Source organism: Paroedura picta, chromosome 1 (assembly GCF_049243985.1).
Source record: "Paroedura picta isolate Pp20150507F chromosome 1, Ppicta_v3.0, whole genome shotgun sequence".
Classification (NCBI taxonomy): domain Eukaryota; kingdom Metazoa; phylum Chordata; class Lepidosauria; order Squamata; family Gekkonidae; genus Paroedura; species Paroedura picta.
In genome coordinates, this window is record NC_135369.1 from 12,051,097 (window position 1) to 12,063,567 (window position 12,471).

Below are 12,471 nucleotides of genomic sequence, written 5' to 3' on the forward strand. Positions count from 1 at the left end.
TGGCCACAAGCGCACGCAAATATGAGCCTATGCGCACACCTGGACTTCTCTCCTTCCCAGCGCTCGCATGTATTTTTACTTGTGCGCACACACAAAAACCCACATTAGCAGGGAAGAGGGGAGCGCTCTCTCCTCCCTCCCCCCCCGCTCACTTGTGTGCAGGGACCATTTTCCGGCCGGGGGGGGGAGAACCCCCCCTCCCCATCTCAATGTACCCATCCATGATGGCTGTCCCCAGGCTCAGCGTCTTCCTCCGGCCTCCACCCGGAGCTCTGCTCCCCCACCTAGGCACACTCTGCGCTCCCTCCGCCCCACGTGCTCTCCCCCACCCACCCCTCTTCCCCGCACAGCCGACGTCTGCCTTGTAAGGAGAGCTCGGGATGCTGCGGGCGGGAGCGATTGTCCAGCCGGGCTGTGGGCATCCCCTCTCGGCCAGCCTGCCTGCTGCTCGCTGCTCCTGCGTCCCAGCCCGGTGGGAAGAGACGCTTCCTTCCCTGGCGGCCTCCAGGCGCTGGGGCTGAGTCCAGATGGGTCCCGAACCGGGTCGAGGACTCAGGATGCCGTAGCTGGCCCGGCCAGGCGGGTGGTCTTTCTGCGTCAAGGGGAGGAGGAGGAGGAGGAGAAGGAAGAGGCGATGCCCGGGAGGAGGGCCAGGGCTCAACCTTTCCTCTCCCGGGGCGCCTGAGCGGGCCATCTTGCCTCGGCCCCCTCGCCTCCACCCGCTGCCTTCTCGGGGAGTGGGTGGGCGTGTGGGTGGGTGGGAGGGTGGGCGTTAGGGGAGGGGGGTCCCCGGCATTGCGCATGGCTCTCCGGCGCCGTTGAGCGAAGGAGGCATTTCAGCACCACGGACAGCGCAAGAGAGCCGGCGAGAAGAGCGGGCGGGTTTCAGCACCGCGGACAGCAGCCCCGGAATAAAGGGAGGCGAGCCTGAAATTGCATCTATTTCCCACCCCCCCAAAAAGAATCCCCTCCTCTCTTGGAGAAGCCTTTACTCGCTGCAGCCCCCCTCGGAGCCGCCGACGCCTGGATCGGGCCCTCCCCGAAAGAGGATGAGTCTCCGCTCTTGAGTGGGCGATGAAGCGACCCCCGGCCTCGATGGCTCTTCTGGTCTGCGTCTGCCTCTTCGGGATCCTGCGAAGTAAGTGAGCCCCCCCTTTAAAAAAAAAAACCCGTATCTTTCCACGAGCATTAGCATCCTAAGTGTGTCTCTTGCCCCCTCTCCACCCCAAGTGCCCCTTTCCTCTCCCTGCCTCGGTCCACGTTGGGCAGCTCCCCGGCCAGCCGCGTCTGTTGCTATTTTTATTGCTCGTCTAAATTCTGGCCTGGGAGATACGTCAGTCACTCCACATTGTCCCTGCTGGGTAAAGAGATTCACACAGGCCTGAGTAGGGGAAGGAGGGGATCAGTTTGCCCTCGAACCTCTTCGGCTTTGGATAGGTTCTGTTGGGCCCCCTCGTGCAAAAGTTTCCCGGTCCGGGTTCTAAAGCCCCCACCCCATCACCCAAAAGGACCATGCCATCTTGTACTATCTCCAAGCTGGCTGGAATGTCTCTTGATGAACAGGCGGGTGTAAACCAGGGTTTGGCTAAAGGGTGGCTGTCCAGATGTTCATGGACTACAATGCCCATGAGCCAGCACGGCAGAGGCTCATGGGAATTGTAGTCCATGGACATCTGGACAGCCACCATTGGGCCACCTGGTCTAAAGAAAGATTTCGCGCGCACTGCATTCAAAGGGTTTAGAAAAACACAGCTCTCTTTCGGATTACACCCCTGGCCTAAACAAAGATAGCTTAGAAAGCTAAATAAAATCCGAGCCCAGTAGCACCTTTAAGACCCACAAAGATTTATTCAAGATTTATTGGTCCTAAAGGTGCCACTGGACTCTGATTTTATTGTGCTACTTCAGACCAGCACGGCTACCCATTTGAATCTCTGCTTAGAAACCTGTTTATGTCTGCAGGCTTGCTCTGGGCACATTCAAGGCTCAGGGGCACAACTGGCCAGCCGGTCTGTCCGAGGGCCCAGGACCCTGCTCTTGAGGGATGGTCAGCCCCAGAGAAAGTTTGCAAGCAGCTCAGGAAGGCTAAGAGGCTGGGAGCCCTAAAGGTGAATACACAGGGGGAACCTCTGGAAGGAGGAAACACGAATGGATGCAGAAGGCTCCTTTGGTGAGGGGGGGGTATATCTGGGCATGGCATGGAGGGTCACATTGCACAAAGAGAACAATACGGTTGTTTTCCACTTTTATTCTCAGCGGGCCCTGCTAGGCCTTTGTTAACATCCTTTTGCCTCTCTTTGGCCTTTTTGTGTATTCTGACGTAGCCGCTGCCTTAATTATCATTTCGTTCCCCCCCCCTTAAGTGATTTTTCCCCAGAGTCCTTGCTTGCAACTCATTCTACTTTCTGCCATCCTTATCAGAACTCAGGGTGTGTTGTTAGAACTGGCAATATTTGATATCTTTTTTTTTTAATTGCCTTACGGAGCAATTCTGATCCAGGCTAAAACCTTCCAAGTACCCTGCATTCAATAGGCTTAGAAGGGCCTGGATCTCTTTTAAAATTATACCAAGTCCTACGTACGGGACGTTGCCAGGAACTGATTTGCAAAGGTGCCTGGAGAGGAATTTAAATACCTAGGAGTCCTGATGTTATAGTGTCAGTATGAATACTTAGATTTAAAAAATAAATAAATTACAAGGTTCTCTTGGCTCTAAGGAGCAGTGCAGAAGGCTCATTTCTGCTAAAAGCAGAGTGCTAATTTTGGCTAAACCACCAAAACCACTCAAAGTGCACGGCATGCGATGGGTTTAGCAGGTCACAGATCTCTTTAAGATTATACGGAGCAATTTTGATCTGGGCTAAAACCTTCCAAGTGCGCTGCATTCCGTGGGTTTAGAAGGGCACAGATCTCTTTAGGATTACACTGAGCATTACGTCGCTGGGAGCTCATCGTGTTGTGAGGGTGCCGGGAAAGGAATGTAAATACCTAAGAGTCCCGATGTTCTCATGCGCGTCTGTCGGAATAATTAGATCTTTCCAAAAATTTGTAAGGTCCGCTTGGTTCTAATGAGAAAAGCAGAGGGATGTTTGCTGAACAACCAAAACCGCTCATCTGCAGACACCGCAGATAGTCCCCAATCGGACAAGGTACCAGGCAGTCAGGTGTGGTTAGTCCAGGATTTCCTTCAAGGGGGTTGTGCTGCAGTAACTGTGGACAGGATCATGCGGAGAACCACTGAGTGCAGAATCTGTCCTTCGGTCTCCCTCGCCTTGCGGCTCACAACAGACATGGTCTTTTTAGGTTTGTGATGTTTCGCGCGAACTTTCGGTCTCTCCCCTCCAGTACTGTTAACAAAGTACTGCTTTAGGATGCTTAGGGCTAATCCTGCGTTGAGCAGGGGGTTGGACTAGAGGGCCTGTATGGCCCCTTCCAACTCTATGATTCTATGATTCTATGAATCGTTTGCAGAGTTAGTTCGGTATGATCTGGAAGGGTTTGGACTGGAGTAATTCGGCACAGGATGGCACAGGTCCCTCCCCTCCCAGCCCAAGCTTCCTGCACCTAGTTTGTCTATCTCCGGGTGCATCCTTCTTCACAAGGTTGGTGGATTGCCGGACTGTACGGCTAAATGTGAAGAAGCAAAGCGGTGAAGCAGCTTAAGAAGTGAGCTGAAGCTCACAAAAGCGCCTCCCTGGCCACTAATTTTGCTCGTCTTTTAAGGCGCTGCTGCTGCTGCTAGACTCTTGTTGGTTTCTACTGTGGAAGAAGTGAGCTGTGACTTGCAAAAGCTCCTCCCCTGCTGCAAATTTCATTCGTCTTTCAGTTGCTGCAGGACTCATAGAATCACAGAATCGTAGAGTTGGAAGGGACCTCCGGGGTCATCTAGTCCTACCCCCTGCAGAATGCAGGAAATTCACAATGACCTGCCCACCCACAGGGACCCCCAGTTCCATGCCCAGAAGATGCCCCTCCGAAAACCAGAATCCCTGGCTGGTCCAGCCTGGAAGAAATTAACCTCCAGACCCCACAGTAGCGATTGGCATTTCCCTGGGCAGGCAAGAAAGGGCCACAAGAGCCGGGCCCTTTTGCCTACCTACTCACAATCTGCCTAAATTCAGGATCAGCATAGACTCTTGCTCTTTTCTCCTGCGGCAAACAGACTAACACAGTGATCCATCTTGATCCATCCATGGGCACACTGTTCTGCCTCTTGCAGCGTTTGGATCCCAAGCTTCTGGTGCGCGTTTAGAGAGCATGAAGGAGTGGATAAATTTTCACAATTTATTTAGTTCCAAATAAATATATATCCTGCCTTTCTGCTTTCAGCAGGGATGCCAAGGCGGCCAGCAAATCTGCAAGATGTGATTTTACATAATAAAATCACATTTCAAAACCAGTAAAACCACCCTCCCCACTCCCAAATTCCACACCACACTCCTTCTCCACATCCGTTCGACAACTTGCACACTGACAGATGCATGCAACCAAGATGTGCAGTACTGGGCTGGAATTTGCCTCCACGCCTGACCCTGATGCCACCTGGGTTCAATCTCAGCCCCCTTGATAATGCTTTGCCAGTTTAAGACCCATGGAGGCTGCCATGTAGAGGATGGAGCAGAGTTGTTCTCTCTTGGCCTGGAGGCCAATTAATGCAAAAGAAATTCCATCTAAACATCCGGAAGAAGTTCCTGACAGTTAGAGCGGTTCCTCAGTGGAACAGGCTTCCTCGGGAGGTGGTGGGTTCTCCATCTTTGGAGATTTTTAAACAGTGGCTGGAGAGCCATCTGACGGAGAGGCTGATTCAGTGAAGGCTCAAGGGGATGGCGGGTTACAGTGGCTGAGCGATTGGGATGTGAGTGTCCTGCATAGGGCAGGGGGTTGGACTAGATAGCCCATGAGGTCCCTTCCCACTCTATAATTCTATGATTCGAAGAGTTCCTTCTTTTGACAAAGGGTGGGTTCTGTGAACTTAGGCAGGTTGTGAGTGGGTGGGCAGAAGGGACTGTGTCTGAGCTTGGCTCTTGTGGCCCTTGCTTGCAGGTCCAGGGAAATGCCAATCACCACTTAGGGTCAGGAGGTGAATTTCCTCCAGGCCAGATTGGCCAGGGATTCTTTTTGGGGGGGGGGGCATGATCTGGGCATGGAATTGGTCTCCCTGTGGGTGAACATGTAGTTGTGAGTGTCTTGCATAGTGCAGGGGTTGGACTAGATGAACTTGGATGTCCCTTCCAACTCTATGATTCTAGCTCATGAAAACTCTTCATATTTGATCAAGAAGCTGTTTGTTTATGGACCTACTTTTGACTAAAAGTCCCCAAGGTGGTTTACAAAAATGTAAAAGATAGTAAATCAATAAAAGAATAGCTGTTTTGTCTGTACCCTGCTTTTTACTACTCAAAGGAGTCTCAAAGCAGCTTGCAGTTGCCTTCCCTTCCTCTCCCCACGACAGGCACCCTGTGAGAGCGGTGGGGCCTAGAGAGCTCTGAGAGAACTGGGACCAGCTCAAGGTCACCCAGCTGGCTGCACATGGAGGAGGAGTGGGGGAATCAAACTTGGTTCTCCAGATTAGAGTCCACCGCTCTTAACCACGACACCAAGCTGGCTCATGAAAAGGCCATTAAGATGCAGCAGTAAAAACTCAATTAGTAACAGTCAATAAAAGGCTGTAGAAATCCATAAGATGTCATAGAATCGATTGAAAATAAAATAAGAGGCCCCTGCCGGTCACAGGAGATAAACAAGAAGGCCAGAGCTAATGGTGCAGAATCAGGGAAAATATTTTTTATTACCAAATTGAAATCCCCCAAAATGTCCTCCCCGTTTCACCAAGAGGCTTCGTCAGGGGAATCTGTTTGCCGGCTGCAGCCCAGAACTGGGAGCTGGAATGACATAGCGGATGAGGTGAAGATGTCACAAGATGTAGGAAGATAAGGTAAAAGTTTCCGCAAAGCTGCCATTTTTGCTACGTCTACAAGAAAAGACCCATAAATACACCACAAAATGGCAAAGTTTATTTACCTTCAACATTTCAGAGAACCATAGAGTTGGAAGGGGCCACACAGGCCATGTAGTCCAGCCGGCTGCTCAAAGCAGGATCAGCCTCAAGCATCCAGGATATCTGTCCAGCTGCTGCTTATAGATTCACAGAACCATAGAGTTGGAAGGGGCCACACAGGCCATGTAGTCCTGCCCCCTGCTCAACGCAGGATCAGCCTCAAGCATCCCGGAGAAGGATCTGTCCAGCCACTGCTTGAGGGGGAGCTCACCACCTCCTTAGGCAGCCCATTCCCCTGCTGAACTTCTCAGACTGTGAAATTCCCCCCAGATATCTAACCAATATTGTTCTACATGTAGTTTAAACCGATGACTGTGGGTCCTGTCCTCTGCTGCCAACAGGAATGACTCCCTGCCTCAAGCATCCATGAGAGGGGTCTGTCCAGCTTCTGCTTATGGAATCATAGAACCATAGAGTTGGAAGGGACCCTACAGGCCATCTAGTCCACCCCCCTGCTCAACGCAGGATCAGCCCTAAGCATCCAGAATAAGGATATGTCCAGCCGCTGCTTGAAGGCTGCCAGTGATGGGGAGCTCACCACCTCCTTAGGCAGCCCATTCCCCTGCTGAACTACTCTGACCGTGAAATTCCCCCCTGATATCTAACCAATATTGTTCTACATGTAGTTCAAAGCCATTGAAAGCCAGAGTCCTCTCCTCTGCTGCACATAGGAACTTTCCCTGCCCTCCTCCAAGTGACAACCTTTCAGATCCTTCAAGAAAGCCATCCTGTCCCCTCTCAGCCTCCTCTTCTCCAAGCTGGACATCCCCAAGTCCCTCAGCCTTTCCTCACAGGGTTTGGTCCCCATTTCACCAAATGTGCTCATAGAGATAAGAAAGTATGCGTTCCGTGGCTTAAAAAGTTGCTCATTGCGTCAGAAGCTTAGTGCCTTCCTAACAGAACTCTTGGGTCATTGCTGCCAAGCGTTCCTTTATTTCAACCCAGAGGTGTCTGCTTCTGGAATGTCCCTGTCGTTTCCTTCATTGGGTGTTGCACCTTCTGCATGCCAAGCAGAGGCTCTGCCACTGAGCAAAAGCCTCTATCGAGATCCAGGGTCTCAGGCGGAGGTCTTTCCCATCACCCACCGCCTGGTCCTTTTTGGCTGGAGATGATGGAGATTGAACCAGGGACCTTCCACGTGCCAAGCTGATGTTCTAACGCTAAGCCACAGCCCCTCCCCTTACAGATCTGCAAAAAGTTCTCTTCTACTGAGTCAGACCCTTGGTCTATCAAGGTCAGTATTGTCTACACAGACTGGCAGAGGCTCTCCAGGGTCTCAGGTTAAAAGACTTTCCCATCACCTCCTACCTGGCCCTTTTAACTGGAGATACATGGAGCCACAGCCCCTACTGAACCTAGCTGTAGGTCTCCAAGGTCTTAGGCTGATGTCTTCCTCATCATCTCCTGCCTGGCCCTTTTAACTGGAGATGCCGGGGATTGAACCTGGGACCTTCTGCGCGCCAAGCAAAGGCTTTCCCATGGAGCCACAGCCCCTACTGAACCTAGCTGTCAGTCTCCAAGGTCTCTAGAGGAGGTTTTCCCCATCAGTGCTTGGTCCTTTTAACTGGAGATGCCCGGGATCGAACCTGGGACCTCCTGCACGCCAAGCAAATACTCTGCCACTGAGCCCCACCTCTAATCAGGGGGTTGCTGTTGTCTCCCCTGGTTGCCCAATTCCACAGGGTCCTTGAAAACACAGAGAGCGTTTTCAAATTCAGGTAGAAAGCCAGGGGACGGATCCAGTGGGCACATGGCCCAGAGCCCTGTTCATCAATCTCTCCCCGAGGAGGCCAGGAACGATCCTGGCCAGTGCTCGGGGCTGGCACCAGAACAAATGTTGTGGGTGACAGCGCACGCTCCCTCCTCGCGTCTGCTCTGGAAATATATTTTCCGTACCTCGCATTACGATCCCAGATCAATACTTCAACAGGCCTCTTCGCTCAAGCCGTGCCTTTCATTTGTTGCTCCTGTCAGCCATTTCCGAATGCCACAATTAAGCTGTCAGAGAGCCGGGCAATGTTTGTGTTCGCCGTTTTGTCGGGAAAAGGGATGACGAATCTCAAAAACTGAAATCGTGGTGAAGAAAGCCGGTGGCCTTTTTCCGTCTCGCCTGGCTGTGGAGGACAAATCATGAGAATACTCCTCAATTAGATGACCAACTTGCAATTCTCACCGTGTCTATCTCAGGAATCCCCAAGTAGGGTTTTGGAGAACTCTGGGGTTCTGCAGCCTTTCCCAGAAGTTCGGATGGCCGCTGACATCACTAGACATCCCTGAAGTCCCCTTCCCCTCCTGCTCTATGGGCCTAGTCTCTTTCTCCACAACAGAAATAGTAAATGATCATAGAATCAAAGAATCATAGAGTTGGAAGGTACCTCTTGGGTCATCTAGTCCATCCCCCTGCACTATGCAGGACACTCACAACCCTATTGCTCATCCACTGTAACCGGCCACCCTTGAACCTTCACAGAATCTGCCTCTCTGTCAGATGGCTATCCAGCCTTTGTTTAAACATTTCCAAAGATGGAGAACCCACCACCTCCCAAGGAAGCCTGTTCCACTGAGGAACCGCTCTGACTGTCAGGAACTTCTTCCGGATGTTTAGAAGAATTAATTTCATCCCATTGGTTGTGATCCATCCCTCTGGGGCAAAGAAGAACTCTGCACCATCCTCCATATGGCAGCCTTTTAAATACTTGAAGATGGTTATCAGAGCCCCTCTCAGTCGTCTCCTCTCCAGGCTAAACAGACCAAGCTCCCCCAACCTTTCCTCATACGTCTTGGTCTCCAAACCCCTCACCATCTTTGTTGCCCTCCTCTGGACACGTTCCAGTTTGTCAACATCCCTTTTCAACTGGGGTGCCCAAAACTGAACACAAGACTCCAAGTGAGGTCAAACCAGAGCAAAGTGGTACCATCACCTCCTGCGATCTGGACACGATACTCCGTTTGATACAGCCCAAATTGATGGACTGATTGGCTGGCTCCCGCATCTGACTCCCGTAGTCACTTCTCCAAAGGGGCATGGCATCATTTTCGGGGTTCCTGGAATCCTGAACAATTTCCCAAGGGTTCCTTCACAGTCAAAAGGTTGAAAAAGGCTGGCCTAACCCAGGATGGCTGATTTTCCCCCCACTTCAGGGACCGTCAGTTCTTTAATGCATATGCCCTTGAACATGGAGGTTCCATTTAGCTACCCTCTAATAGCCCCCAAGAAGCCCCCCCTCCTCCTCAAACTGGTCTTGTTGTTGTTAGGTCTACTCTTTTAAAGCCCTCTATGCAAGCAGCCACCAGCACTCATCTGGCGCTGAACTCCACGGGTGTATTGAGCAATCTAATCGGAAACGAAATCAAATTAAATCGAAACGGAAATACCGAAATGAAATCAAAAGAGTTCTCGGCTCAACAGTAGGAAGCATTCCCTGACAGAGTGGTCCCTAGCTGGAACAGGCTTCTTTGGGAGGCGGGACTGTCTCAGATTTTGGAGGGTCATCAGAGGGAGGGCAGGAAGGGGCAAGCCGATGCTCTGCTCTCGGCTCTCGTGGCCCTTCCTTCCATGCCCAGGGTCATGCCATTCGCCACTTTGGAGTCTGGAAGTTTCTTCCTTGTCAGATTGGCCCAAGGATTTTGGAGGTTTTTGCCTCCTGCTGGGCATAAAGCAGCGGTCACCAGGGGAATGGATAAGGGGAAGTGTGAATCTCCTGCACTGTGCATGGGGCTGGACTAGATGACTCTTGAGGTCCCTTCCAGCTCTATGTCTCTGTGTTTCTATTGTCCATGCGCAGAGAAGCAGGATACCTTTTAAGGTCTGCTGATGGGAGTGGGACTTTCTGCCTGGCTTGATGGGCTTCACAGGGGCACCTCTGGCTGTCCTCTGTTGGAAACAGGATGCTGGACTGAGATTGTGAGTCTTACCCAGCAGTTCCTTCCTTCCTTCTTTCCTTCCTTCCTTCCTTCCTTCCTTCCTTAGCCCTGAGTCCTATTCCTTCCTTCCTTCCTTCCTTCCTTCCTTCCTTCCTTCCTTCCTTCTTCCTTCCTTCCTTCCTTCCTTCCTTAGCCCTGAGTCCTATTCCTTCCTTCCTTCCTTCCTTCCTTCTTCCTCCTTCCTTCCTTCCTTCCTTCCTTCCTTCCTTAGCCCTGAGTCCTATTCCTTCCTTCCTTCCTTCCTTCCTTCCTTCCTTCCTTCCTTCCTTAGCCCTGAGTCCTATTCCTTCCTTCCTTCCTTCCTTCCTTCCTTCCTTCCTTCCTTCCTTCCTTCGCCCTGAGTCCTATTCCTTCCTTCCTTCCTTCCTTCCTTCCTTCCTTCCTTCCTTCCTTCCTTAGCCCTGAGTCCTATTCCTTCCTTCCTTCCTTCCTTCCTTCCTTCCTTCCTTCCTTAGCCCTGAGTCCTATTCCTTCCTTCCTTCCTTCCTTCCTTCTTCCTCCTTCCTTCCTTCCTTCCTTCCTTCCTTCCTTAGCCCTGAGTCCTATTCCTTCCTTCCTTCCTTCCTTCCTTCCTTCCTTCCTTCCTTCCTTCCTTCCTTCCTTAGCCCTGAGTCCTATTCCTTCCTTCCTTCCTTCCTTCCTTCCTTCCTTCCTTCCTTCCTTCCTTCCTTCCTTCCTTCCTTCCTTCCTTCCTTCGCCCTGAGTCCTATTCCTTCCTTCCTTCCTTCCTTCCTTCCTTCCTTCCTTCCTTCCTTCCTTCCTTCCTTCCTTCCTTCCTTCCTTAGCCCTGAGTCCTATTCCTTCCTTCCTTCCTTCCTTCCTTCCTTCCTTCCTTCCTTCCTTAACCCTGAGTCCTATTCCTTCCTTCCTTCCTTCCTTCCTTCCTTCCTTCCTTCCTTCCTTCCTTCCTTCCTTCTTCCTCCTTCCTTCCTTCCTTCCTTCCTTCCTTCCTTCCTTCCTCTATTCTGGACATTCCTTCCTTCCTTCCTTCCTTCCTTCCTTCCTTCCTTCCTTCCTTCCTTCCTTCCTTCCTTAGCCCTGAGTCCTATTCCTTCCTTCCTTCCTTCCTTCCTTCCTTCCTTAGCCCTGAGTCCTATTCCTTCCTTCCTTCCTTCCTTCCTTCCTTAGCCCTGAGTCCTATTCCTTCCTTCCTTCCTTCCTTCCTTCCTTCCTTCCTTCCTTCCTTCCTTCTTCCTCCTTCCTTCCTTCCTTCCTTCCTTCCTTCCTTCCTTCCTTCCTTCCTCTATTCTGGACATTCCTTCCTTCCTTCCTTCCTTCCTTCCTTCCTTCCTTCCTTCCTTAGCCCTGAGTCCTATTCCTTCCTTCCTTCCTTCCTTCCTTCCTTCCTTCCTTCCTTCCTTCCTTCCTTCCTTCCTTCCTTAGCCCTGAGTCCTATTCCTTCCTTCCTTCCTTCCTTCCTTCCTTCCTTCCTTCCTTCCTTCCTTCCTTCCTTCTCCTTCCTTCCTTCCTTCCTTCCTTCCTTCCTTCCTTCCTTCCTTCCTTCCTTCCTTCCTTCCTTCCTTCCTTCCTCTATTCTGGACATTCCTTCCTTCCTTCCTTCCTTCCTTCCTTCCTTCCTTCCTTCCTTCCTTCCTTCCTTCCTTCCTTCCTTCCTTCCTTCCTTCCTTCCTTCCTTCCTTCCTTCCATTTTTATGACGCCATTCCCAGGGTCACCAGCCTGTGGTGGTTTACGATGATTTATAATGTACAGTAACCTCAATACAACAAAAAACGACCCATAAAATAACCCAGCAGCAGCACAAAGAATTAAAACACACCACGCATCGCAGTTGATTCTGAGCTGTGATCTTCTGGCAGCAGGGGATGTCAAGGTTTCGAGCAAAGCTGCCTGAGAGGCAGACGTCAGCAGCAGAAGAGTAAAGGTGGGAATTTTTATATTTCACTTTTCACTACCCAAAGGAGTCCCCAAACAGCTTACAAACCCCTCTCACTTCCTCTCCCCACAGCAGACATCCTGTGAACTGAATGGAGCTGAGAAAGTTCTGAGAGAGCTGCTCTGTGGGAACAGCTCTAAGAGAGCTCCAACTGCCCCCCAGCTGGCTGCCCATGGAGGAAGAGTGGGGAATCAAACCCAGTTCTCCAGATCAGAGGCTGCCGTTCTCAGCCATGACACCAAACCGGCTCTCAGGTGGTGTCACCGTAAGGAAAGGGAAAAAGCTATGCAGGAAGGACTGAGGCTGAGAGATAGATTCAGGTGGGTCACCGTGTTGGCCTGAAGCAGCAGGGTGACGTTTTTAGTCCAGTGGCCCCTTTCAGGACAACCAAGTTTTATTTAAGGGGTGAAGAAGTGTGCATAAACATGAAGGCTTCTACCCTGAATGCAGCTTTGTTGGTCTGCAAGGTGCCCCTGGACTGTTCGGTTATAGAGTAGCACCTTGAGAGCCAGTTTGGTGTAGTGGTTAGGAGTGCGGACTTCTAATCTGGCATTCCAGGTTTGATTCTGCACTCCCCCACATGCAGCCAGCTGG

At 51.3% G+C, this 12,471-nt stretch overlaps 1 protein-coding gene across 1 annotated transcript in view; it reads left to right on the plus strand.

Annotated features, from left to right (window-relative positions):
- The first annotated feature begins 786 nt into the window (after positions 1 to 786).
- The window catches only part of CHRNB2 (cholinergic receptor nicotinic beta 2 subunit), a 74,181-nt gene continuing 62,496 nt past the window's right edge, over positions 787 to 12,471 (plus strand). Inside the window, exon 1 of the mRNA XM_077321789.1 lies at positions 787 to 1,138. Coding sequence (XP_077177904.1) covers positions 1,075 to 1,138 — 64 coding nt within the window. The 5' untranslated portion in view covers positions 787 to 1,074. The remainder of the gene's footprint in view (positions 1,139 to 12,471) is intronic.